This window comes from Apaloderma vittatum, unplaced genomic scaffold (assembly GCF_000703405.1).
Source record: "Apaloderma vittatum isolate BGI_N311 unplaced genomic scaffold, ASM70340v1 scaffold9881, whole genome shotgun sequence".
Classification (NCBI taxonomy): Eukaryota; Metazoa; Chordata; class Aves; order Trogoniformes; family Trogonidae; genus Apaloderma; species Apaloderma vittatum.
Window position 1 is genome coordinate 40,775 of NW_009700807.1, and position 26,729 is coordinate 67,503.

The 26,729-nt window shown below is 38.0% G+C and overlaps 1 protein-coding gene across 1 annotated transcript in view; it reads right to left on the reverse strand.

Moving 5' to 3' along the window:
* Positions 1-26,729, reverse strand: part of NCKAP5 (NCK-associated protein 5) — a gene marked incomplete at its 3' end in the record, with an annotated part of 88,207 nt that overhangs the window by 30,984 nt on the left and 30,494 nt on the right. The window contains exons 3-5 of the mRNA XM_009878880.1: positions 15,553-15,621; positions 9,316-9,354; positions 3,182-3,301 (exon numbers count right to left, since the gene is read on the reverse strand). Coding sequence (XP_009877182.1) covers positions 3,182-3,301; positions 9,316-9,354; positions 15,553-15,621 — 228 coding nt within the window. The remainder of the gene's footprint in view (positions 1-3,181; positions 3,302-9,315; positions 9,355-15,552; positions 15,622-26,729) is intronic.

The window sequence follows — 26,729 nt, forward strand, 5'->3', positions numbered from 1 at the left end:
TCTTTCTCCTCCTCACATTTTGCATCAGAGACTGCATTACTTAATCCTTCCATGACAGCAAGCACACCAAAAATTCTAGTAGCAAGGAATCTACATGGCAATATATACAACGGTGTGCCCCAAGAAAACATGCTTACTTCTTTTAAAATATTATTAAGCCCTTTAATTTCATAAGTACTTACAGTGAAGGATTCCTGAAGCAGCCATGAAAACCTTACTACATGATATTTTTTAAAATTAGTAGCAATCAATTTTACTTCTGAACTGTGTGAGGAGCACAAGGAAACACAACACAGGGCAATCAGTATGGCATGTGGGTCATTACTCTGCAGTCAAATTCAAAACACTTGTATCAATCTTTTCATTGAAAAAAATGTGAATGATCTGATTTTGAAGAAGACACAGGAATCATCTCTTATTTGCTTAAAATCAAATATAAAAAACCCAACAGGATAATGGTGAAATCTGTAAGAATTTTTAACAACTAAGAAAGAAATCTGTATTTCTGTTTAAGTCTGAGATGTCAAGAATGTCTACGTTTTAAAAATAAGTTTATTCTTTAATACAAGAGTCTTCTAATGCCAATTAAAGAATAATTTGATGGCAATATACAACCAAATCACAGAAGCTGATATGCAGAAAAAGTAACTAATACTATTTATTTTCAGCTTATATCCTCCTCTGCAGCATTCTTCAAAATTTGTAGTTGTACTGAGTGTGAATACCCCTAGGATGAGATCAACATTTAAAAAAATTGAACTATATTTTATGAGGCAGTACAGGAAAGGTGAAATTAACACCAGGTCCCTCCCCGCCAGGTAGCAGTATTTGCCCATTCACTTCGATTAGGGACATGATTTAGCAGGAATGTCCTTAATTACATATTTAGTACTCTTCTGTAGAGTGACAGATTTAAACAAATATTTAGCTACTGCCCTAAATGTGGGATGTGTGCATTTCCAAGAAGACGTGATCCAAACTGTGCCTCAATTCTATGCAGGCACACAACAGTATTTGCTTAATTTCAGCCTAAAGAAACACCCTTCTTCAGATTTTACACCACAAGGCTGCAAGATCACAAACTACATGCCATTTTTTCAAGTCTAGAGTACAGCTAGAGGATAGATAAATTTCTGGAAACTCAGAAAGTTCTACGTTTTCTGATGTATACTGCAACTTTTTCTCTGCTTTTTTTCCCCAGTGGGGTTAAATCTGTTGACAGCAAAAAACAGGGACAAAACAGCAAATTTTGCTGCTGTCTGCAAGACCTGGGCTTTGCAAATGATCTTAATTCTCTTTCTTCCTCACCCAATAAAGACAAAGCAAGTGAAAAGAGGGAGAAAAATCTATACACATTAGTTCCTGCCAAACTGTGCAGGAACAATGATGTAAAATAGCTTGATTCCCTCAGGAGAACCTGCGATCATTTGATTCTTTCTTCCACTTGATGCAGGTTCATCTCTTTCAACTTCTTTCACACCTGTCACACAATCCAGCTTCAATGAACTCAAGTCAGAGCATTGATCCCACTTTTCAGATGTTATCTAACGCTTCTATAACATTCCCAGAATAATCTGGTTTTATTGCTGCCACACAAGAAATTGGAAAGAGCCATATCTGTAATAAAGAATGTGCAATGTATGAGGGGAAGGGAAGGGAAGGGAAGGGAAGGGAAGGGAAGGGAAGGGAAGGGAAGGGGGAAAAAGTGCTGGCAAAATTCAAGAGGCAAAATTTATACATTCAGAGATTGGAAGATAAACTTCCAAGACAAGAGACAGTTTAAAAGAAAATAAACTATAAAACAAAGGAAAAAAACTCCAAACAAAACAACAGCGAAGGGAAGGGAAGGGAAGGGAAGGGGGAAACAACAAAGAAGGAGCAGGCGATGTGACTGTCAAAAGCAAAAGAGAGCAATAAAGGTCCATGCTGTGGTGATGTGTCAGAAACTCTGAATGGATAAATTAGTCCGATACAGGACACTGTGAAGGAATGAACAAACTGGAAAACAAATGGGGGGCAAGTGAGAAGAAATCAGAAGAGAGAAGGTCCTGACTCAGCAATATCTAAATTAACACAAAATCAAAACACAGAACAAGAACCTGAGGATAATGCAAGAACTCAGATGCCCGTGATGTTGACCTCGCACCACTGTCAGTGCTTCAGATTTTGACAGTAAGTAGATATAGCTATTTGCCCTCACCATAGGGATTCTCTTGCCTTCAGGCAGCAGTTGGTGAGGAGACCATGTTTCCTCAATAAATGGCCCAAGCTGATAGGGTTAGCAGCCCTCAGCTGAAGAGCAACAGCGTGTGGTACAGATTTTACTCTGAGATAGCAATGCACAACATCAGAGGATTTAAATGGGATATATATTTAATTTCCCTTACCTGGCTGGCATGACCCAAATTTCTCCTCCAAAATGAATGATTTTTTCTCTAATAAGAAACAACATACATTACTAATACCAGAATTTTCCCATTGTTAGAAACCTGCAAAGTTTTAATTAGTCCTAATTTGCTGTTCTCCTAGATCACAGTCACATTCATTGTAACTTCTGCAGTACAATTCTACTTTTACAAAAAGACAACAAAGTGATGGATTCATTCACAGTTACGGCCTTTGCCAAATGAAAAGGGATACTGTTACATATCTTATTGTTCCAGAACGGCAAAGGAGTGGGACATGGGTTAGTGGGAGATGGGTCAGCTATATTCTCCCACAAAATACCGGAGGGAAAAAAACATGGCTGTAAGCCTGTGAAGATGTACTTAAGCTCTTATAACACATATGGCAAAAGTTAAATGAATGGGCTGCCTTCTCACAGGAAATTACACTGTTCACCATCAAGCAGAATGTTAAGGAATCTGAGCTTCTCCCCTGCAGGGGGATAATGAACTGATATCATTCCATTTATCATAGTGAAGAAGAACCTAAAAAAGTAAGTTACTCTGCAGGTGTGCTCCTCTCTCCACATTTGCACGTAATACATAGTCATAGCTCACTGGTGTACACTTTCAATTTCAATGGTATCAGATTATAGATAAGGGATATTCTTCTAACATATTAAATCTATCAACTGTCATTTCCCTTTTACTGATATAACCTTAAAAAGAAGAAAAATACTTTATAATTTTAAGAAATATAAAGCTCATAGCTTTATTTCTGCAATGACGTTTCCTACCTGAAGAAGGAGGTCAGAAGCTGGTTTGACTTTCTGCTGGAAAAGCACACTTAATGTTCGATTCTGCTGTTCCAAGTCAAAAACTCTTGTTTTCAGCTTTATACATTCCTCCCTCAGATCCTGCAGCACAAGGGAAAATAGGAGGATTAGAAAGCCGGTAACAGAAGTACTTAAAAAGCTCTAAGTAATGTCAGATGCTAATAAGAAAGGCATATACAGCTTTTAAAATAATACGAGTGAGAAAAAAAAGCTACTTTATTTCCTCTAGTTGTTTAATCATCACAGGATAACATAAAAAAAAAATCTTGTAATGAAAAACAGTAGCTACCTGACGCAAACTTCTGGAGTTTTCTGTTAGTATAAAAAATGACTTTGCTAGCAACGTGTTTCATTTTGCAGCCAACGCAAAGCCGAAATCAGCAATTAAGATATGAACGTTGCAGTAAGCATAAGCTAAGGAAAAAGACATAAGCTGTGCCAAACCAGGAAGAAGTTCAAAGTGGTACAGTGCCTTCAAGGTACTCTTCTGATGTCTGAACCTCTTCTTGCTTTTTCTGGAACAACCAAATCAGCATTGCTGGCTGGCATATTGTGAACGTATCTTCCCACTGTAGAGCTGGCTAGGCCATAGTAAGATGCTGGTGCACCAGACACATGTGGTAATATCATCCTGCCTGAGACTTCCAACATGAGGTGCCTAAAAGCCTTAAAATAGGCCATTAGAAGCAGAAGTGGAGTGTAAAGCCTCTGCATCTTAGGCACAGGACATCACTGTCGAAAGTGAAAGATTCAGGTCTTGTAGCCAAGGCTGAGTCAGGTTCATCACGAACAAGCCATTAACGGCTTCCAGATACAGCAACTATCTGTTTGTCTGTCTGTCTAACTATCTCTCTAATCTTCAGTGTAAGATGTGCTTTTCCCAGCTGCTTGAAGGAATACAGGGTTCTCTCCGAGAGAGGACTTTGGAGAGAGAGCAGAAACTGACTCTCAGCCTTTCAGCATAATTTGTGCGGTTGTCAATTTTAAGGTGTAAGGACTTCAAAAATCAGGAAGAGCAATCTCCTAACAAAGATTACATATAACAATACTAAGCTACAGCCATATCTAGATTTATTTGGAAAAAAAAATCAAATCTCAAAAATACTTTTCCATATTCCTTTAAATTTAGGACAGTTGCTGCCCTGTGGTATTGCCTAGCTGCTATTACTTTCCACCATATGAAGGTGGAGAAACAGGCCTCTGGATCCCCATATGCTGTCCTGTCAATACCATTCTCAACACGGTGACCTGGCTTTATGAGAAAACAACTCAGAGGAGGAAACTATAGTCAGATACAGCTAAAATTCCTGCCTATAGTTGCTCTAGCCTCTGCTGTAAGCAGCACTGAAGTTATGAGGTGAACACAATCAAATAAGCTCATCTTGAGACTTTCAGAAAATTGTAAACATCTTTTTATGCATATAGTATGTACCAGATTTGATGATGCTACTGGATGAATGCAGTTATTTTCTCTTGATAGTTTCTAAATATTTCAGGTGGCTGTCAAGTGGCTGTTCAAGTAAAATTGCTGGAGCCTTCCAACATGACTCCCATAAAATCTTGAATCTGATGTTCTGTAAAGCCCTAAGGCTTTGACTTCTGTCAAGGAGACCTCTTATCTCTGGTCCTGCACAAGGCAATCTCTGTTAGGAAACTGCAAGCATCAAGACCCATCATTATCTGCCTTTCACAAATAATCAGAGAATTTAAAACAGAGCCTTAGCTGTTACAACAGGATTTAACATTCGAACACTACTAAGTGCACTTAAAGGGAAAAATGATTCAGACAAACTAACAATGTAGAAAAATTTTAAATCTTAGCCAGGCCTCTGCTCAAAACCTTCCTATCTTACAGTTTTAAACCCATAAGATTTATGTTTCAAACTTCAGACTTCCTGTAAAAAGTGAAATATAAGATAGTAGATTACCCGCCCAGATGCTATAAACTGTGCCAGTGGTAATGCCACACACAGCCCAGAGGAGAAATGAGGCACATAAAGGTAGCAGTATTCTGGTAAAATAAAGTCTGAGTTTAGAAAGCTGAAGTCCTAAAATAACCAATTAATACAACTACCAAATGCCTGAAGCATGTAATTCCCCTCCCGTGGGCAAAACGACCAGCTATTAAGACAGTAAAGTCCCAAATATCTACGGTATTCTTGTGGTCTCACTCTAGTAATACCCGAGCATCTCTCTATTCGGACTTTTTCTCTTCAGTGTGAAACTCAATTCTTCTACAAAATGGGATTCAATGCCCTCATTAGGGGTTCCAGAAATATGCTTCTTTTCCTCTGAAGATGCTTCTGTTTTAACCCTTAACTTTTTTTTTTTTAGTTGATGAAAATGAAGAAGAAATCTTTCACAGAGAACCTGTAGTAAAAAAGTATTTTCCTGAACACGCTCCTGTGAAGGAGGGCAATATGCAAAGAGCAGATACACAGATCACAAAATGATTCATTAAGTGGTGTAACTTCAAACTGCTGATCCAGGTCTTACATGATAAAAAAAATCCAGTTCCCCGCACTCCTATCATCTCATGTGATAGGAGAAGTCTTTGGGTGGAAGGAGAAAGAATGGATGCTTTCAGTAAATATCAGACCATATAGGTTTAGCTCAAAGAATTTTGTTGGTTTTCTGACTTCTTAAATTTCCCAGAGGTAAATTTTCTATTAGTAAATGGCAGAAAATCCAGATAATTTTGCTACACAGAACTGTTAAAATTTGCTGTGTGGCTAATTCAGCACAAATCTCAATTTAATATAGTTTCTCCACAGTCACAGTAAAAACAAGCCTTTCATATTAAAGAAATTCTGTAAGTATTGTAACAAATTTTATCCTTGAAAAGTGCACATTTAAGACCGTAATTCCATTTCAAGGTTTCAGTGACATTGATAAATCACTCAAGCTTTGCTCACTCAATTTGTGTCACCAGAATCTCTCGGTGGAATCACAGTCCTTTTACATACTGGTGAGTACACAGCACTTTATTCGTTATATTACAGCATGTACTTAATTTAAAAAAAAATTAGTCCTTGAGGGACAATTTCAAATTCACAGCAAAGCGTACGCAGTGTGCGTTACTGTACAAAATCACTCCATTTTCTGAAAGCTCTCAGCTTTTCTTCATGTCTCGCTATGCCCCAGAGGTATGTTATCTCACTGTGGCATGACTGGCTCTGTCTTACTGCTCAGCTGCACAACGGGAGATTTATCTGTTTACTAGTCACTATTTGGATTCTGATATCTACCTGTTTGGGACTGGTGTGAGGAGTCCAATTTCCTCTTTTTTGTATGCTATTGTGTTCCTGTCTTTTCTTATAAAAGGACTTGTATGAATGGTGTCAGGAGCACTGTAACAGTTAATATTCATTAGCATTTAGAAGAGTACCCTCTTTTCTCTTTCTAGGGATATTAAATTAGCTGTTATTACTCAGTAATAGGTAAGCAGCTGTTAAATCCCATCAATACCAAGTAAATCACTTTATTAAACGTATTCAAATCTGGTTTTATTGTATCCATATGAACTCTTTGGTTTCATTACTGAAAAAGTGTGTAGTCATCAAAATGTCTGATGCCTTTGCAAAGGGACTCAGGAAGCTCCTCTCTTCACCTGGGAAACAACCATAATATTCCCAGACTAGAGACTAATATATTGAGATTAACCCTCTGGTAAATATTTAATCACATATACTTTTATATTACAAAATGTGGATGAGGTTTTTGTACATATCAATACAAGAAAATGCCTCCATTTCCATTTAAGCTGTACTGAAACATGGATTTGGGACTTCTCTAAAAATAGCTGAAGTTATGTTTCTGAAAGGTGTTACAGCAGTAGCTCTGCACAGTGCAGTCCTCTGACGATACACAGACCGTACAGCATATGTGTACAGAGTACGGGAAGAGTAACACGGCGCAGACAGCAACAGTGCAAGCTTCCCCATATGTTGTGGTTTGCACAAATCACCTCCAAGCTACACCACGGCCAGTCGCTGTAAGGCAGTATCCCTCTTCTCCAGTAATCGGCTTGGATGTGCATCAAAAAGCCGTGGGATCGAACCAGGATGCTTTCAACCCTAACCTGTGGTAACAGCTGAGTGGCTTTTTGTGGCCACTGATGTCAGGTGAAGAGATTTAGGGGATTCCTGATGCTATTTTTGGCCACAGGAATGTGTTATCTACGGAACAGGCAACAGCGCCCTTCAGTCTCTTGCATCACTTCCCTACAGCTCACGTAGACATCTCTGTCTTCAGGGCAGGATACCCAAGAGCAGACCTAACGTGGTCAGAACATCTCCCTGTGCATCTTTTCATCTATCCAGAATGTCATAAAATTGATACACAAAATACCTGCCTGACAAGGAGCTGAGAAGTATCCAGCCTTCTCCTAGACACGCAGATGGCCAAACGCAACCTTCTGCACCTATTTACCACTCGCTAAGACGCAGACGGTTATCGCTGCGGAATTTTGTCTCTCCTGCTGTCAGGGCCCACTCCCCACTGTGAGGACTTTCACTGGCAGAGTTCAAGGTGGTCTGTTCCAGCCTGAGCCCCCCGGCTTGGATTTGCCTGGACCTGTCCCCTCCTCACGGACTTGGCCAGCGAACAGAGGACCGAGGCTGACCCCGGTCACTGCCTCCAGGCCTGACCCTGACGCTTGGTGCTCAGCACCCTGCCTACCCTGCTGTCACCCTCAGTCCCTGCTGGGCCCCTTTGGGGGGGGGCGTTCTGAATGACGTTCTGCTGTTCTGAATGATGCCCACAAAGGAGGCTTTGGAGTCAAGCCTCAAAATCTATTCCAGTACTTCACTATATTTTCATCTAGAAAGCTTTTGGGTGTATGGCAGAGTTTTTTGATTATCTTAACTTGGTGTTTTCTTGCTGCATTTTAAGAACATTATTTCTTGTCCTGTCATTCACCGTAGACAAAGCAGTTTATATTCTTCTTTGTGCTATCTACATTAAAAGACTATATTTATGTCTCTTTCAGACTCGTCTTTTTAAAGCTAAATGATCCAAAGCATTTTAATAATGCCACATTCATCAAGTGGTCTAGATCTCACAAAGGATCATTTAATGAATACTGAAGGCTTCATAGCTTATTATTATAGATCTTTCTATTTTATTTGCCTTCCCTCCTCCCTCCACCAAAATGACATCCCGAAATCACATTCAACAAGATCACTTTTTCTGTAGAATTGTCCTACCAGTTATTCCCTACCCTCTCTGGGCAGCTGATTCTTTCTGCTTAGATGTATTACTTTGCTTTGCTCTCTGTTTAATTTCACCCTAATTTTTTTTCCAGATCACTTCCTCATTTTAGTAAGCTAATTTTGAATTTTACTCCTTCCACTAGATTCTGTCTGAAACAACAATACTTCACATCCAGCCATTCAGAGGGTGAACAGGAACTTCAGCCATGTCTTGATCCGTAACAGACCTTTATAGAAGCCATAGTGAATCTTCTCATTCTGTCAAGTTTGCAGCCACCCTACAAGAATCTTGCCTGCACAATACTTTCTCTGCTTACTCAGGAGAATGGAGCAGGAGGACATCTAAAGGTTTTTAAGAGAAAATACATGTTCTCTATTGCTAGTCCCTAGCCCCCAAGTAGAGTAGCTGAGTCCCTGTTCTATACTTGGAGACTTCTCTTTAACTCAGAGAAACAGCCCCACACCAGGACATCTTTCCTTCCACTGAATATGAGTGAGCATGCCAGTTATGCACTGTAATTCATCTGGTTTATGTTCCAGAAGAGTGGATGGTGGGAGCAACATAACTTGTTATGGATAGGGAACGGAATAATCACCATCTGGAGGAAGGATTTTCAGATGCTTTTGTCTCAATGTAGGTAAACAAGAAAAATTGGATATGGGTCCTACATGACTGAGCCTTAAAGATGTACAGTCTAACGCATCTTTATTCATTTGGATTACAAAAAAAATTGACTTTGGGCCTGACAAGTGGCAGCCTTGGTAATTAAATGTGTGAACACTGCTTAAAAATGTATACTGTATAAAAATACGTATCTCTCAACTGAACAATGAACATCTGCAAGCTTAAAGTTATGCCACAATACCCAAACCACAACTTACCTTTTGAGTTAGCAGGGCCTGAACAACCTGATTAGCTACCTGAAATAAATAAATAAAAGAGTTTAAGTATGGTATCATGTGTGTTTATGCATAACAATACCTTCTTTTGTGGCTTTACACTCCACTTTCCATCTACAACCACCACCAATTCATTATTTTCATTATTTACTAGTATTTTCATCAGATAATACTAGTAAAAATACATTAAATGCACATTAACTACTTCTGTGTTAGTCCTCATTATAAACAAATATGCATTGTATCAATTGCAGTATGAAACGATGTACATCTGGTCAAATTCTGTCATCTCTTCTCTGGACTAGACTAAACTTTCACAGTTCTATATGCAGCTGGTGTGCATCAGCATGGATTGATTGCATTCACTACAGCTGATTTTTACCAGCTGAGGATGGAGTCCTGAATGTTTTCATGAAGTTTAATTGTTTCTTGATTCAATATTGACAAAGTGGTACATCTATCATGACAAGCAGAAACCATAAAGTGCCACAGAAAATTAAAGTACCTACTGTCATCCCAGTGTGGTTGGAAGGCATTCACACCACAGAGCATAATTGACTTGAATGAGATTGCACACCATTGATTGGTAGAACTATAGATTCAACAGGGAATTTTTGAAGTTATTTATTTTATACATCCTTTCTAATTTGTATTTACCAGCAGGCTCAGGGGCAGGAGATAGAAAGAAGGAGGGACAGAAAGCGACTGAGATGAGATGAAATTTTCTGTTGATGATGTCTAATTTGTATGTCATGTTTCAAATATAATTTAAAACTATATATGCACATGTTGTCACACAATGCATTTACCTATATTTCTGATCTTTCATTTGGGCAGAACAAGTAAAGATCTAGTTCTGTGCAAGAAGAGTTAGGTAGTTATGACTTCTGGTTTGGTTTTGGTTTTCAGAAATTACAGTAAAGCATATTCAGACATCACCAAAATTGCACTAATTCTTCTTGCTCTTGGCAAATTAAAGAAAAAAATGCACACCATTCATGTGAACTGAGTTGTAAGGAAGGAGTTGAAGCTAATTCATTTCTGTAAATAATTCGATTTTGTAAGATCCTAAAGTCAGTTTTGATTCATACTCTCATGAAATTGCTTAGCATCAATTTTTTTTTCTCCAAATTGGTCCCTAACTTAAGGTCCCTAACTATGGAACAGTGGTCCCATAAAATAGCTCTATATATGATTTAACAGAAGATGTAGACTAATATTAGAATAGCAATAACCAACAGAAGTAAATATGTTACAGTTTTGAAAAAACATGTGCCTTGCCCTGCAGGCTTTCAGGATCTACATCCAACAGTGTTCCTTCTGGCATGTACTTTTAACGTCTGTTTGCTCTACCTGAAAATTGAACAAACCATATCGAATACATTATTTCTTTTACTTTCTGATATGGAGTTACTTTACCAAGGAAGAACTAAAAGGTTCTTTGAAGTGCGTGCTAGTCACTCACAACAGAATAGCCTACAAAATTACTCCTATAGCTTTATATATTGCACAGAGAAATGTAAATGGCATAATCTTCCAAATGGAAAAAAAGTGAATTTGCTGATGCATATGTGACAAATTTTCCAGCCTCAAGTGTATGAAGTCAGGTATCTAAATGAAAGTACCTGCCAGTGATCCATAGCTCCCATAGATCTCAATAAGAGAGATATGTAACTAGTTTCTTTACAAAATGAGCTTATTTTATTTTAATATCTAGAAACTTGGCAAACTGTGTTGCTATTACCACTAAAAGATTTTCAGGTCTGCATTCTTGATTTTCAGCAGGAAAAAATTCAGGAGGAACAGTGGTGGGAAGCCTTCACTGTAATGTTCTGCAGTTACTAAAATTAATTTAGCAGTCAGTAAGTGGAACCATATCCAAACTTCTGCATTCCAAGTGAGGTTGCCATTCCAATCCTACAGCAGTGCTGAGGTCCAGATCGACACCAACTGCTAAACTAGCAGATCTACTCTGTTTTTTTTAACTTGCAGGTATCAAGAGACAGAAACACAAGCCAGCACTACAAAACTGATAGTTACCACCACCAAAACCTGAGGAAACTCAGACCGTTGAACGTAGAGAGACTGCGATAAAGAATATGTGAAATTCCCACTGATACGAAGCAGAACCTTGGCTCAGTCCCAGTAAAAAGAAACGACTTGACCTCATGCAGTTAATTAAGGTGAAACAAGGAACAGAATAGAGATGCTTGGTTCTTAGTCTGCTGTTATGTGGGAGATGACACTGCCTGCCTTTCCTTTGAACGTAACAGCCAAGATCTTTAGGTGAGGTTTTCTTCTGTGGGTTACAATAAAAGCAGCAGCTTCGCCTTTTCCTTACACAATTATGTTTATATATACATATTATAAAGTGATATTAACGGAGAAGATATAAAAGAGTGAATCAAAGAAAAGAGACCCTAATGTTACATCTATTATAGCTTTCAAATGTACTGAGATTTTACACAGCTGCCTTTAACATATGGTTTCATATGCACAAAACCATTTCAAGTGTACTAAAATGAAAGGTCTTATATTTTATTCAAATCTTTAAAATAAAATGCCTTTTTAAGATAATTTTGTATTTTTGATTAGCTAATTCTTAAAATACCAGTAAAAATATAATCTACACTAAGTTGCATAATTTCCTGCATGTAAGTATGGTGAAGCTTGACAGAAATCTCAGCTGGCACAGTGATGTGAATAAACATGACATTACCACTTACCAATAAACTGACAGCTGAATTCCAGTAAAGGAAATTAGGGCTAGGCACGTTAACCTCAAACCACAATGGTAAAAGAAGACAATGCTGGGTTTTGCATTAAATTTTTCAGAGACCCAAAGACTAGAGTATTTCTGAAATTAAATCCGTTCTTTTCTTATTTATCAAGTTCTGGAACATTTCAATGACAACTTCTTCAAAATACTGTTCTGAAATCGTTTACATGAACGCTTCAGAAATGAACAATTATTTTAAAAATCAGTGAATATTTATTAAAATTCATAAAGGACTCACTTCAGCTTGACCCATATTCTTTTCAGATTTCACCTCTAGGAGCATTTGAGTTTCAATGGATTTAACCATGAAAATGATTACAGAGCATGTATTTTTAAGTTACAGATGTAAGTGTTCAAACAATATTAAATGCAGGACGTTATATGAATGAAAAGAACTACGTAAAATGAATAAAAAAAACCCCAAAAATGAGAGAAAATAATGGCAGGCATAGCTTTAAAAAGTCAGCTCTGGTATTTCTTTTGTCACATATAGACAGAAAAATCACAGTGGGTTTTTTCACTTTCGTCGTACGCAGTTTAATAGTCCCCACACCTTGGCAGAAAGCGCACCGTGCATAGGCAGTGTCCTTATCACGCTGCTCTAGGGGCTTGAGGGAGCCAGCAGGGCCACTGTTGGCAGATCAAATGATGCTTGAGTGCCCTGAGCAGGATTTGCCTGTGCTCAGGGGAGAGAGGCTGCAACATGAGGATGCTCAACGGTGAGTGAAAGATGGCAGCATTCTCCCAATAGTTATCAAACAAAGCTCCCAGCCTTCATTACCTCAAGGGCCTGTCAGGCGTCCCAAACACGTAAATATCCAGAATGGGCTGGTGTTACCTTGGGAGGTAACAGCTCCTCCTGTTTCAGCCCAGGAGAAGTTCAATATGCTTATAGCTAATTGGACTGCAGAGGCAAAACTAAAGAATGGTTGTAGTAGGCACTCTTTGGGAGCAAGCTGAGCTGTTTCAGGTTCGAGTGTGATCACAGCCCTGTGTTCTCAGGAACATCTGTGTTTCTCCTTTTAAACCCATCAGGTCTCCCTAGGGCAAAATGGAACTGTAGCACAGACAGACACATAGATGCAGAGGATATATCTGCTCCTAAAAGCTGAAGATGTCCTGAAGCCCGAAGTAGGGAAGGTCTGAAGAGATTTTCACCTTCAAGAAGTGGGGTTGGTGTAAGGTGAATTACAAGCAGAGGATGCATCAGACTTAAAAGAAAATTTCAAGTGGAAGATTTCTCTTTTTTTTTCATAAAAATATTTATGGAAAGCATCTTATTTTCTTGTGATCTCCAGTAAGACCCACTGTTTGGAATGGAGTTTGTCACATACAAGATACCCTGAAAAGACTCTGGCTGGAAGTGAAGGTTCTTGCTGATTAGGTTGTTCACTAATTACACATGTGTCATCTCCTACTCTCTTTATTACTACTGTAATACAGTAGGGTGACAACATGTCATTTATTGTGAAAGTCCATCAAGGCAATGTGCTCAGGTGGGTGCTAACCCAGGCCTTCTGCAGAACTTGCAATTATTAAATATGGTTTTCTTGCCTGAGTCACTGCCAAGAGCTTCACCTCAGTGATCAGAAAGGATTAAGTTCAAGTCTGTGTCCACTAAAACAATGCTGGTTACAGTGCCACTGCCGAAACACTGTGGGTGCTGAAACGGGAAGGAAAAGAAAAAAGTGATAGCTGGCCATGAGGAGGACAAAAGAGGTCACAAAGCACACAAAGCAGAAGACAAAAAAAGGAAGAAGGTAAGCAAACGAAAACTAAAGCAGGGAAGCACAAAACCACAGGTAATGTGAGAAGCATTTTCTCCTGAAAAGGTTGACACAGTGGGAGAAGATGGATACAGCTGTGATAATACAGAAGAACTGAAAACTGCCAACATAATGTTGAAGTCAATAAACTTCAGAGCATAGTTTGATATAATCATTTGCTCTTCAAACTGCAACAGCATATACAAAACACAACCCTGGATCAGAAATCCATCATAGAATGGCCTGGGTTGGAAGGGACCTTAGAGATCATTTAATCCAACCTCCCTGTCACAGGCAGGGACGCCTCTCAACTAGATCAGGCAATACATGGGGACCAAATGGGAATCGAACCCACGACCTTGGTGTTATCAGCACCAGGCTCAGCCAACTGAGCTAACCGGCCCCTGCAAACACAATAAAAACATATCTTCTGTCCTTGTAATTGGTATGGAGTGTTTTACTGGAATGGAGAGTTATGGTGCTTTACTTATTACCAAAATTAATTATGTGGGCAGATATTGTCCTAGACAGTTAGAAAATAAATTTAAGCTCTGTAAGTTAAACTAAAGTTAGTAGCTCCATGGTAATTTCATCCTTATCACCAAGATATGAAAATATCATTCAAGTGTGCACTCACTGAATGAAGTGTCTCAGGCCAAAATAGACCAAGGCTCTGCTGGTATCCCAGTGCCACAGAATAGGCAGAGCATAATGCAGTGGGAAAGTGTATCTTGCAAGTCTTTTATTCCAGCTCCCTGATAAAAATATGCTTTAGTGGCAAAAAGTGTGGATTTGCTGATGAAAATCTGCACTGAAGTGAAGGCTTCTTGTACCAGAGCTGTATTGCTCATGCCAGTAACACTTCAGCAAATGCTAATTAAAAATTTAAAAAGCTGGTATGAAGATGTGATTTGTCACCTGCTGTTGTGGTTTGCACACTTATACACGCTTTTCTCAAAGGTACAGCTGAGAAGCTGGTACAGTTTTGTTCACATTTTGTTTGCATGTTAGCTACCTACTTACACTACTACACATTCATATTAGGGAACGGGTTAACAACTTCTAATGACTTCCACTAAGAAACTTTTCAACATCCACTAGACATTTCTGGAATGCTAAGCATTGCTGAAGTGCCCAGACAGTAACTGACGGGTGAGTTATATTGTAGCTGTAACCAGGAGGTCTGATCAGAAGCTGAGCCATGTTGTAGAAGTAAGTCAACAACTGGGAAAAAACCAGCATAAAAAGCTGTGTATATAATCCTAAGTGGGAGCTGAGAGATTAAATTCCCTGGTTAGCAAGTACATTTCATAGGAAAGCCTGGGGAATTTTGATAGAAGAATCCACCGCCATGTGTGTTCTAGTCTACAGGAAAGGAGCAAACAACACCTAACTGGCAAATAATCATTTTCTCCTCCTAATGAAAGCAAAACTGTTCCAAATATTGGTCACAAGGATATCAACTTTTGGATGAAAAGGTGTGGTCAAAACTGGATATATAGAGCAGAAGTAATGGAAAACGTGTGTCTGCCAGACACGTGTTCTTGGAACTAATTAGAATGAGGTAATACTAGAAAATTGCAGAAAAACGTCAACGCTGTAAAAGAGGGAGAGATTAATTTCTATCCATTTAATTACAGTATCAGGTAAGAACAAACTTTTTATCTACCTTACCTCATCAAGACATCTTTCATACTGTTCTCTCTGATTTTCATTTTCCAGAGCCAGCGCTGAATTCTCTGCCTACAGTAAAACAGAATAAACAAACAAAGAAACAAACAGATGAATAAATTGAAAGATATTTTGTACTACATGACAATTCACAAAAATTTTCAGGGTGCTTATGTTGTATACTTCTTCAATACTCAGAAAAATCCCAAAACAACACCACCATACAATTAATTTTGCTGCAAGCTGGTTCTTCGAGTGAAAACAGAAGTGATATACGTTTATGAGATTATTCACACCACGCATCGCAATTTAGAACAGTATCAGAGCAGATATTCCAAGTAGGTACACGATTTCATCTCATCAGGTGTAATACTGTTGGCAATGAAATACAAAAGATTTAACAATTTCTTTCTTCCTCCCCCTTTTCTGTTCAGAGTGAACTTGCGATCTAAGATAGCCACCTGCAAGCAAACACAGGCAGCTACTACCAAAGGAAACACAAGACAATCATATGGAAACTTCCAACTGTGGCAGCTCTTCATAAGCCTGGTTCCTCCAGTGGGTAACTCCAGATGCATTGGTCATACTACAGCAAATTGGTGAATTACACCCTTCAACTGAACAGACAAATTCATTAGTCTTTACTTAAAAAACAATTCCCATCCTTTCAGGGGAGGTATTTTACTGCATCTAAATTCAGTTTTAAAGTCGGAATTTTTTTCTCTCACGTATGTCAGTTTAAATGAAAGATTTTCCTGTATAGCAGTGCCTTTCATCTACTTTAATTTTCATTACATTCATATTTTTGCATAGTGCAAACTTCAAAATGGCACAATCTGGTATGTAAATCACAGTATATCGATGTATTTTTCTGTGTATCATGACTTGACCTTAGAAGAATTCTTACAGTATTGGAAAAGGCAAATCTCTAAAGTGTGCTGTACATAGTTGAATCAGAGCAAGTTTCAACTAGTCTTCTCTTCAAAATGAAGAAACTAAAAAAATATATAAAAATCTGTGAGTTAAAACTGGCTCTAGAAACCTCTCTGTCTCCCATGCCTAACTTCAGATCATGTAACTGTAACACCAAAATCAATGCATTCTCATAATTACAACTATTATACACTGTACATTACTTGCTTCACTTAAAACTTCTGTCAACCTATAAAAGTTAAACAAATTCTGTTCCAAAAGAATTGTGGTTATACCAAACAACAGTCATAAATATAGTTAACATTGGTAATTTTAGAGAAAAAAAAATGTAATGTACTTTATGGAAAGATTCTGAGGAAAGATGCACAGTTCTATCTTCCTTTTTAGGAAAAACAGATTTAATAAAATGAAAATCCCAAAGTCCAATAAATTGATTCATTAACAAAAACTTCAAATTCAGCTAAATCCTTAAAATACAATTATAGGATAAGTAAACATACATACATTTCAGCATATTGAAAGAGAGTAAGGAACAAAAGCGGGGTAAAAATCAAGGACACATAAAGTCTACTTATTTATGTGTCTAAATGAACAACTGCACAGAATCTGTGCTTTATCTTGAGGGTACAATCAAAGCCATCAAAGGTGGTAAAATGCATCATATTTTCACAATGTCACCTACCAATGGATTCGACATATGGCTATAAAAAGTGTACGGGTGATCCTGCAGAGAGCACTGTGAGATGAGGCAGCAAAACTACAGATGCAGAAGTAAGTAGCAAAGTGCAAGCAGAAACTACAAAGGCAAAAGCAGCAGCAAGAAATGAGAAGCTGGAGGGTAAATAGTCCTCCGTAACAGAGAGCCTATCATATACAGTTATCAGTTTGCTTTTACAGACACATTCTTGTAGACTGATTGATAAAAATAAATGATTGCTATATAAAAATGTATTTCTGAGTTAAAGATTTTCAGTTACTTCCTCTATGAATATCACCGTAAAACGCCACCCAAAATAAATTATTCCTACTGTTTTGAACCAATCATTAAAGGATTAGTCTGTACAGAGTTTAATTCACGGATGTTAGTATACCTAAGGGTTTATTTTTTTTAATGTCCATTTTCACTAACAGAAGAATATACTGTATGATTTTATCCTAAAATAGTTAGAACAGTCTGCTCCCACACAGGGATGTCTAGAAGAACTACAACACATGGTTTTACTATACAAAATACTCGGAGAGCTCCCCGTATTTCTCTTACTCCATTTTTTGAATGCTGTAAAGCTGTAAAATGGAAGCTAAGTTTTCTCAGATCTGTTAGCTGAATCTCTGATTTCAGTGAGCTACTCCTTTACAAAAGGCTACCAAAATTAGGAAATCTGAACTTGACAGCATTATAAATACATACTACATTTCCCCTCTTACCAGCCACGGTGGAAACATCTGTGTAATAAACCCCTTTTTCACACCACTGGCTTTGAAAGTGTACTGAAAGGCTGCAATGCAGTCAATGTTAGCTTGACTTCCGTGCTTCTTGATTGCTGAGCAAATCATGCCTATTTATTTGGCATTTTTGTAATGAGGACTGGACTACAAGGGAACACTTGACTGACTTTGCTTAAGATCCCAAGCTACTTCCCACGACATGGGAAAAACAGTACTTGATATACTAAATCACTCTATATTGCAATCAAATACTCGATAACAATCCCCATTCCCCCAAAAGTATTCATTTGGAAAATTTGTAATAGCACTTGTGGTCTCAAAACCCTGCCTCCTAATCAAAACCTTCGTTTATTTAACAGAAACCACTGGGTTTGGATGTTATTGTAACTGTGCTCAAGTGCTGCTCAGAGCAATCTTCCTATCTCCAGTATGGCATATTCTAGGCATCTTTTGCCAGTTAAGCGAAGTAGGTCTCCTTGGAGGAAACCCCCGTTACATTTTATTTTCATTTTCAGGCCATACTTACACTAGGCTAAGGCACAAGGAGAAGCCCACACTTCTAACTGCTTGAAAACTATGGCACACTTGCAGGCACCCCGAGGCAGTGGGTGAGAAGTACCGACCCTAATGCAGTCACTTCTCCCACCCAGAACCTAGCAGGGGGCTGCACAGGAAAAGAAATCTGGCTTACTCAGAACAGCACTCTCTTAGTATCAACTGGTTTATGCAGTGATTTCTAGCTTTAGGTACAGCTGTCCTATAGGAATTGATGTATATTTTATGTTACACATTAAAAAAACCATCTCTGTCCCTCAGTCTCACAAACAGTGCAAGCGATGCAGCCCAGCGAACTGCTGCAGACAGGCGACATTCAACCCCTGCCACAGGCCAGCTTGTCTTTTTTTGGGGGGGGTCAGCTCCCAAAGCACAGTATCATCCAGTAAGCCAAAAGTAACTGTGGCATAATTTACCATTAAATGGAACATAACCTGTTGCTTTTGGAGCATTAGAGATTCAAGGATGCTACGATGTCAAAACAGAGGTACTTCCTAGATTTAGGAGAAAGTATTTTGCACAAGAATCTCTTCAAACATTGGAAAATTTGAAGATTTCAATCATGACTTCAATAATGCTAAACAGCCTTCAACTGCCTAAATTAGAGATGACTTTGTTTTAAATTGTGAGACTGAGTTTATGGAAAATCAATCTGAAAGTGAAAACTTCAGACTACTTTATATGTTAAAACAGAGGTTGCCTTGTATTGATACTATTAGTAAGATACAGACATTTCGAGACACTTCGTCAACTTTGATTTTAATCCATTTCTCCAGAGGGAAAACATAGCCCTAGTAATGATAAAAATCATCTTTAGGTGAGCTAAGAACTTCCTCTCTCCTTCACAGATGTTGCAGAACACTGTATTTTCTCCTGCGGGGCAGCTGTTCTTCGAGTTTCACTCAAGGCTAGTAACACAGACTGCACACCTGATGCACCGAGGTCTTGTCCTCCTCCTGCTCATGTCAGTAAGAATCTGCCATTTATTTCCCACAAATGTAGATGTGAGTCAAGTGCAATAAAATAAACTGTATTTGTTTCACAATACACAACCTTTCCTTAAAATTTCTTTGGGGCAAGAGGAAATTCCTGAGTTCACAGTGATTCATTGCTCATTATGCTATAGAAGAAACAAGGATACAGCCAGCAGCCTTATCCTTTTTCACGTTTCTATATATGTGTTATATACATGATCAGTAAAGGCAGGCCAATTAAATGTAATCTTAAATAAAAAGTCTAAAATTTTCATGATAATTAACTTAATATAACCTTAACACCAAAACACAGGAAGCATCCATTCAGGCAGTACAAACACGTAAGCTTTAAATTGTTCTGAAAATGCATCTTCACCTGAAGTCTAAAACGCATCTCGAATTCCTAATGTGTTCATATTTACTTTTTTGATAATGAACAACAAACGACATTACAGCTTTTTACATCATAGAAAAAACTAAATACATGGTCCCCCAGCCCCCTCCCTAAAACAGAAGGAAACATCTCCCAAAAAGTATTATGATCAGTAGGCTCTGAGCCACGAAGCGTTCCGCTCCTTTCCAGCTGAGTGCTTTTTTTTCCTGGGTTTATGTGCTCAAAGCACGAGATCTCCCACTATTGTCACTGTGTCAAACCTGAGACTTTTTTAGGGGTTCAGTCCTCACGCACAGTCATAGATCGTGGCACCTTTCAGCTGAATAGCAGTACCAGACTACAAATAGCTGAAATAAATATACCCTTAATAAATACATTCTTCCATTGAAACAGACATTTAGGATGGTTTCTTCATTCTCTCCTCTTCCTTTTAAACAATTTTAGAGAGGATTATTACAACAGGTTAAGATTGTCTACCAGCTATACTTTGTTCAACATTTACCTGTGTTTGGCAGAAGTGACAGACACATTCTCATGTCTGAGAATGTCAGAGGCATCCAAGTCTCCTCCAGATTTGCCTTTCTAAGTAGCACTTGAGAGAACAACTTTCACTTAGCATCCTACAAAAGACATTTCTGTGTGCTGCTTGAGAGTGCTAACTGAAGCGCTTAAATCATGTTTGAAAATAAGATTTGGATATAAGTCCCTAAACTGTTTTTCAAAACGTTTAAACTTTGCCTTTCTGTGCCTTGATTTTTTAGAGTCAAGAAAAAAGGAACAATAATATTTTGTTATTTAGCCAGCCTGCTCCAATGATTTATGAATTAGGACATACTTGGTACACTGAGGTCTTTAAGTGAAAAATTATTTCATGTACCTATTAGGATGTCTTCAACAGACAATCTTCTACACTTTTGTAACCACACTGGGATGAATTAATTACTGAATTTTCTACTAGTACGCATGAATAAAAGAGAAGCATATGCAAGGCAGTTTTTCCTATGAATCATTGTAGACGAGATAAAACAAAAGGATGGGGGGAGGAAGAAAGTGGAGAGTAATATGTATTTTGCACTAAGGAGATCATAGAATCACAGAACGGCTTGGATCGGAAGGGACCTTTAAAGATCATTGAGTCCACCCCTCCCGCTCCATGGGCAGGAGATGAAGGTCTAAAGGTTGTACGTCAAGTTAGCAGCTCAACGGGCTTTGAAGGTATCATCAATAAAGGTCAGGAGGAACAAAGTTATGACAGTGAACTTTAAAATCCCTGACAGAACGCTACAACACTGCTTACCATGTGCGCTTCTTTGTTATTCATACTAAACCATTTGTTCATTTATAGAAAGCTTTATTGATTTACAGAGACACTCATTTGTCATGCCCTGTGCAGTGTATTACTAGCTGTCCAAGCACTTCAAATGTGCTCAGCACTTTTTTCCCTGCTTTCAGCTTCTGGTTTTGTATATTTTTTGTGGTCACAGTTGCATACAGTGCCGCTCAGCACTTTTTTCCCTGCTTTCAGCCTCTGGTTTTGCATATTTTTTGTGGTCACAGTTGCATACAGTGCATGACAGGTCAAAACCTAGGTCAGAGCATACTGTTGGTAAACTAAAAGTAACGTTGCAGTTTCTCCCTAGGTTGTTAGTGCATTTTTTTTGGGGGGGAGGGGGTACGGTGCTTGTTCTAGGAAGAGTTTATTATCTCCATAACTTTGTTCACAGGAAACTCTGTTATTATTCTGTCCATGTTACATAGAAAATTTTTCTGTTGAAAGACTAACCCAAAAAATTGTCAGAGAAAAGTTAAATGGCATAATTATATTGCTTAGAAGCACTGAAAATTGCATTTATTTTTCTAAATCAACATAATTATAGCAACAAAAGCCTTAATTTAATTCTAGCGCTACAAAAGCATTTCCTTTGGCCACTGTCCAGTATGTTTTACATTGCTAGAGACAGCTCTTCGCTAGGAGCAAAATAGGAACTGCGTCTCATGACCTGCCTGTCAACATTTGGATGCTTCCACCTTCTGCTTTACGTTTTCCACAACAGAGCAACGCTGGAGCAACCACGGAGCATCTCTCTGCTGAACTGCAGCCCATGTGCTACAGCTCTTCTCGCTGGCCCCAGGACAGCAACTGAGACTGGAGAATGCTAGCTACTGGTGAAATAAGCAGTGAATTTAGCAGACTAATCTTTAACAAAATATTACTGCATGATTGTTCAAATGTCCTAGTCATAACTATTTCTTCTGGCTCATGGAGATGGGGGCAAAGAAAAAACACAAAAAGGACAAATTAGTGACATAGTAACAACCAGGCTTCTCATCCTTGCTTCAAAACACATGGGCCCTTATCCTTCCCAGTTGCATCTTTATCTGACTTTTTTTAGCATGACAAAATATTTGACACATTATATCTGAAATACTCAATCACTGTTCAGTTCGCATTCAGGCAAAATATGGCATGAAAGCAACACATGTGATGTTAAATGAAAACATACAGAAGCATACAAGTGCTAATTATAATTCTATCTCCAAAAAAAGCCACATTAAGCCTTACTGGGTAGCACTGGTAGGGATTATTCTTGCAATTAAAAATTTCAATAATACATTTTTTATTTCTTTACTGTCACAATAATGTAGGGACGTTAGAACAAGTCATGAACAGATGTCAGAAGCAGTCTGTCTCATTTCACAGGCCATGCTACGTTATAGCTGTGCTACCAAAAAAAAGAGCTCCTAGCCTCATAGAGAGCAGTTTAAATCTCTTCTTCTAACGTATGCCAGAAACCCAAAGACATTTATTCAACATCGAAGAGCTAACCACTTAAGATTACATTAAAAACTTGGGTTTAAATGCTCCTAACAAAAAGCAGCCCAAGGTCTGCAGCTGATGTTTTACCAATTACTGATGAGCTGATTCATGTTATTTAAAATGAATTTAACACTGGAAAGTATGTAACAGCTTTAAAAATTGTATGGATTTCTCACTGCCAGAGATCAGAAAATCAAACCTGCTTGTTTTTCTGCCACAGATCACAGGGAGAGACTCCCACCCAGGGTCCTGTACAGGGCTCATAACCACACAGTTCTTTTCACATGAACTGCCGAGCGTTTCCCGGTTCTCGTGAGAAGAAACAATGGGTGTTTGACCTAAATGATGAAGCCTCCTTTTTGAGGGGATAACTAGAATTTAATCCTTCAAATCTACTTACATTGGATAAACATGAACTTCAGAAGCAGAATCCAACAAACCAAAACCAAATGCGATTCATACACTACTGGCAAGACTGTCTCCAAAAAAATGACTAAAAGTAAACCTCAAGTTGCTGTTAATTCCTCTGTGAAACACCTTTAATTTTTTTACCTCTTTTATTTTTCAGAAGTTGGGGCTGGAAATTTCTAACTAGTTCAAGAATGGTAATATTTGTCTTTTTTATTTTAAAAAAGTACTCTGAAGTAGTTCAGAATGACAAGCCTTTAAAACCTTCAAAATTTTCCCTTCTGACACCACAGAAACGTCTGGAGTTGACATTTTAAAGAGAAGGTTAGGAATAGATCTAGCAAAACAGACTGCATTATAAGCCTGGGCTTATCTTTCAGCAAATAAATATCTAGGCTACAAACAGATATATCAATAATAGCTTTGTATGTTTACCTGCATGCAAATTGTACAAAACGGCAAATTCCACCATTATTTACAGAGAAATAATAGACTTAAAATATATTCACAAGTAAAGCATTTTGAACAAATAGGTTAAAATTAGGAAGAATGCCTTTTTTATTCCCCAAAAATTCTTCCAAATGATCACACATAAAACATGTCCTTGGGACAGAGACAGGCAGCATAAAGCTGGGTGTATTTCCTGAAGCTAAAGACATACACACTATGCATGATGCTCCTCGTAATATATATACACTTGAGAAAGCATAGAAGTATGAGCATCGAAAACCTGAAGTCCCAACCAGACTCCTATGTTTTATCGCACATCCTCCGAGTAAAGCGCTCAAGCTGTGTGCCTCAGTGCGACACGCTGCTCCGCACACACACCAAGGCACTCACCTTCCATAAACAATTATCCTCAGGCCGCCTAAACAGAAGCAGCTGCTATTAATGAGGGGTAAAACGACCAGCAAGAGCAAGCCCTCTCACTCACAGCCAGGCAGAGCCATGAAGCTTCGCGATGCCAACCCCCGCACACAGCAACCCTGACTTGGGCAGTCAGGAGGGAGGGATGATGAAACTCCCAACACTGCCACTATGATAACGGCACAGGGCATCGCCCTGCGAGCAAGTGTCCGGGCACAACATTACATCCATCTATCATGCAAATATAAGACTGAATCTTTACACAAGGAACAGCGTGCTGTGAAATTTGTTTACTTTCTGATTTTCCAATATTTACACTTGGTGATCCTTCCTCTTGCAAGCCAGAGGCAGCTGCTCCATCTTGTTCTTTTTTTTTCCTCTTAAGTACTTGTTCCCTTATGGAACTGTTCTCCCTTACGAACTGAGAGCATTTCACTCTGACAGACTTACTGTGCTTCTCCATGTAATATTAACAGGCACTTATTTCCTCTATCAAAGAACTAAAAATAAAATCCCTGGTCCATGAAAAAAGTATGAGGTCCTGAAATTGCCAGTGAAACTAAGATTCTTACAGTTAACACAGGCAGATGAAGGAATGTGGTGTGAACTTAAAGAACATTTTGTGTCCAGTATCAACTTGTATTTAACACAAACATATTTACATTGAAAAACTTTACTATGAATTAGTCATACCACATTTGGTTAGTTGCATTTGTTTCAATTTTTCTTGCAAAAAGACCAAACTCTTCAGGGAAAAATCTAATTCTTTGAAATTAGTAAAGACTATACTTTCAACACTGAAGCTCAATGAAAGACTTTCAGTTAAGCCATTTTCAAAGAAAATATTTGATTTAATTTAAAAAGAAACATTTTGCAGAAGATTTCCATCAAATTTTAAAGTGACATTGAAATGAGTACAAACATTTCCAGAGCTTTGGGTCCTTCTGAAGCTATACATATGGCAAACACTTTTTAAAAAAATCACCCTCCTAATAACAGAACAGAAAATTTTGTTTGTTTGGTTTTAATTCAGATTTTGAGGAAAACCCGTACACTTTCAGGAGAGTTTTTCAAGCAATAAGAAAGATAACCTTAGAATTCACTTTAAATGAGTTATCCTTCAAACCAATTAATCATTGGGCAACTTTATTTCAACCTTGTTTCTTATTTTTTTTCACTTGTCCAGCTGAGACATTCACAGTAAAAACACAGGCAATACCGCTACTGATTTACAGCACTTGGAAGCAGGTATGGAAAAAGAAGCCCAAGCGACAAGCCATTTGTCTTTGCAGGACACACCTCAATATTTAAGTATAAGAATAAGCCACAAAGGCCTTAACCTTATTTTCTTCAAAAGTTCAAAGTCAAGAATTCAGCTATTCCTTTTAGCAAATTTAATATACATTTTCAAATTCTGGCAAGTCACACTAAAATATTCAACTCGGGAATAAAATATAATTTCAGAAACTAATTAATCAGATTTTTTTTACTTATTTTTCTTCAAAAATTAAGATAAATGAAAAATTATAGTTGACAGAATTAAGTAGAAAACCTTGAATTTAAGTACCAGGAAGCCAAGGATTATACGTACGTATATATCGGAAAATGGTTTTGAATTTCTAAATGGCCTATGTATCAAGAGCAGCTCTTCCCCTTTAAAGTGTCTATCATGTATTTTTTCTAGTATCACTGAAATTCACATGAAATATAATTACATAGGTCAATGCAAAAAATGGCCCTAATGCCTTAGCTGGTACTTCTAGGCTGCTCCATGTACCTGAACTGCAGGGCTATTAGTAAATGACAGTAAACAGTTCAAATTTGGAGCTAAACTTGACCATCATTAAGGAACACTAACACCAACCTCCTCCCCACTCATCCACTCCCCTCCACCAGGACATTAAGCAATTGCGTGTGCTTGGGATGGCTGGCAGAAAGAGAAGATCAAAAACTTTAATGCGTTCCTGCTTTCCTCCCCACGTGTCTCTTCATGTACCATCAACAGCGCTAGTCGCGTCTGCCCCCATAACCAGTTATTTCAGCTCCCACTGAAAGGTGAAACAATAGATGTTTTGCTCTGTCTTTAGAGAAAGTCGATGCTTGAATTTTATAAAAAAATATTTTTTTCTAATGTTTTACCATAAGTTTCTCCATTTACTTAAAAAAATAATAATTGTGAAATAAAGTAATTTAAACTGACAGCTTGGAAAATACTGATACCATACATTCAAATGTCACATTCACTGGCTGTGTGATGGGAAACACATTAGTTCCCTTTTATCCAATGACTCCTTAAGTGGGAAAATCTCATTTCTTCTTCTCCAGAGAAACATGTATGACTTTTTATAAAATGGAAAAAAATGTACTACTGATATTCCTTTTTAAAAATATCCCTTGAGCTTATTTTTATTTGAATTCTGAGAAAAAGAATTACTTTTCTTTGCTATACTATGCAATAGATTTAAAGTATTACATATTATAATTGACATTGACACAAAATATTTTTAAACATAATAAAATATAAAATACATTATTTTCCTTCTCCGGTGATGAATCTCTTTATTCCTTTATAGATTTGGTGTTAAAAGGTTTCCACCACAACAAGATATTAATGTCAAGTGTTTCACAATTCATAACGTAAACTTAAAACAGTCTTCTCTGTTTTTAACTACACAGGAGCGCTGAGTTATTTCTGAAGGCAATGTTTCCTGCAATTTCACTTTCTTCATCAGAAGTCACCCAGAAGTCAACCGCCCCAGGTATTTCAAAATGAACTTCTTCTGAT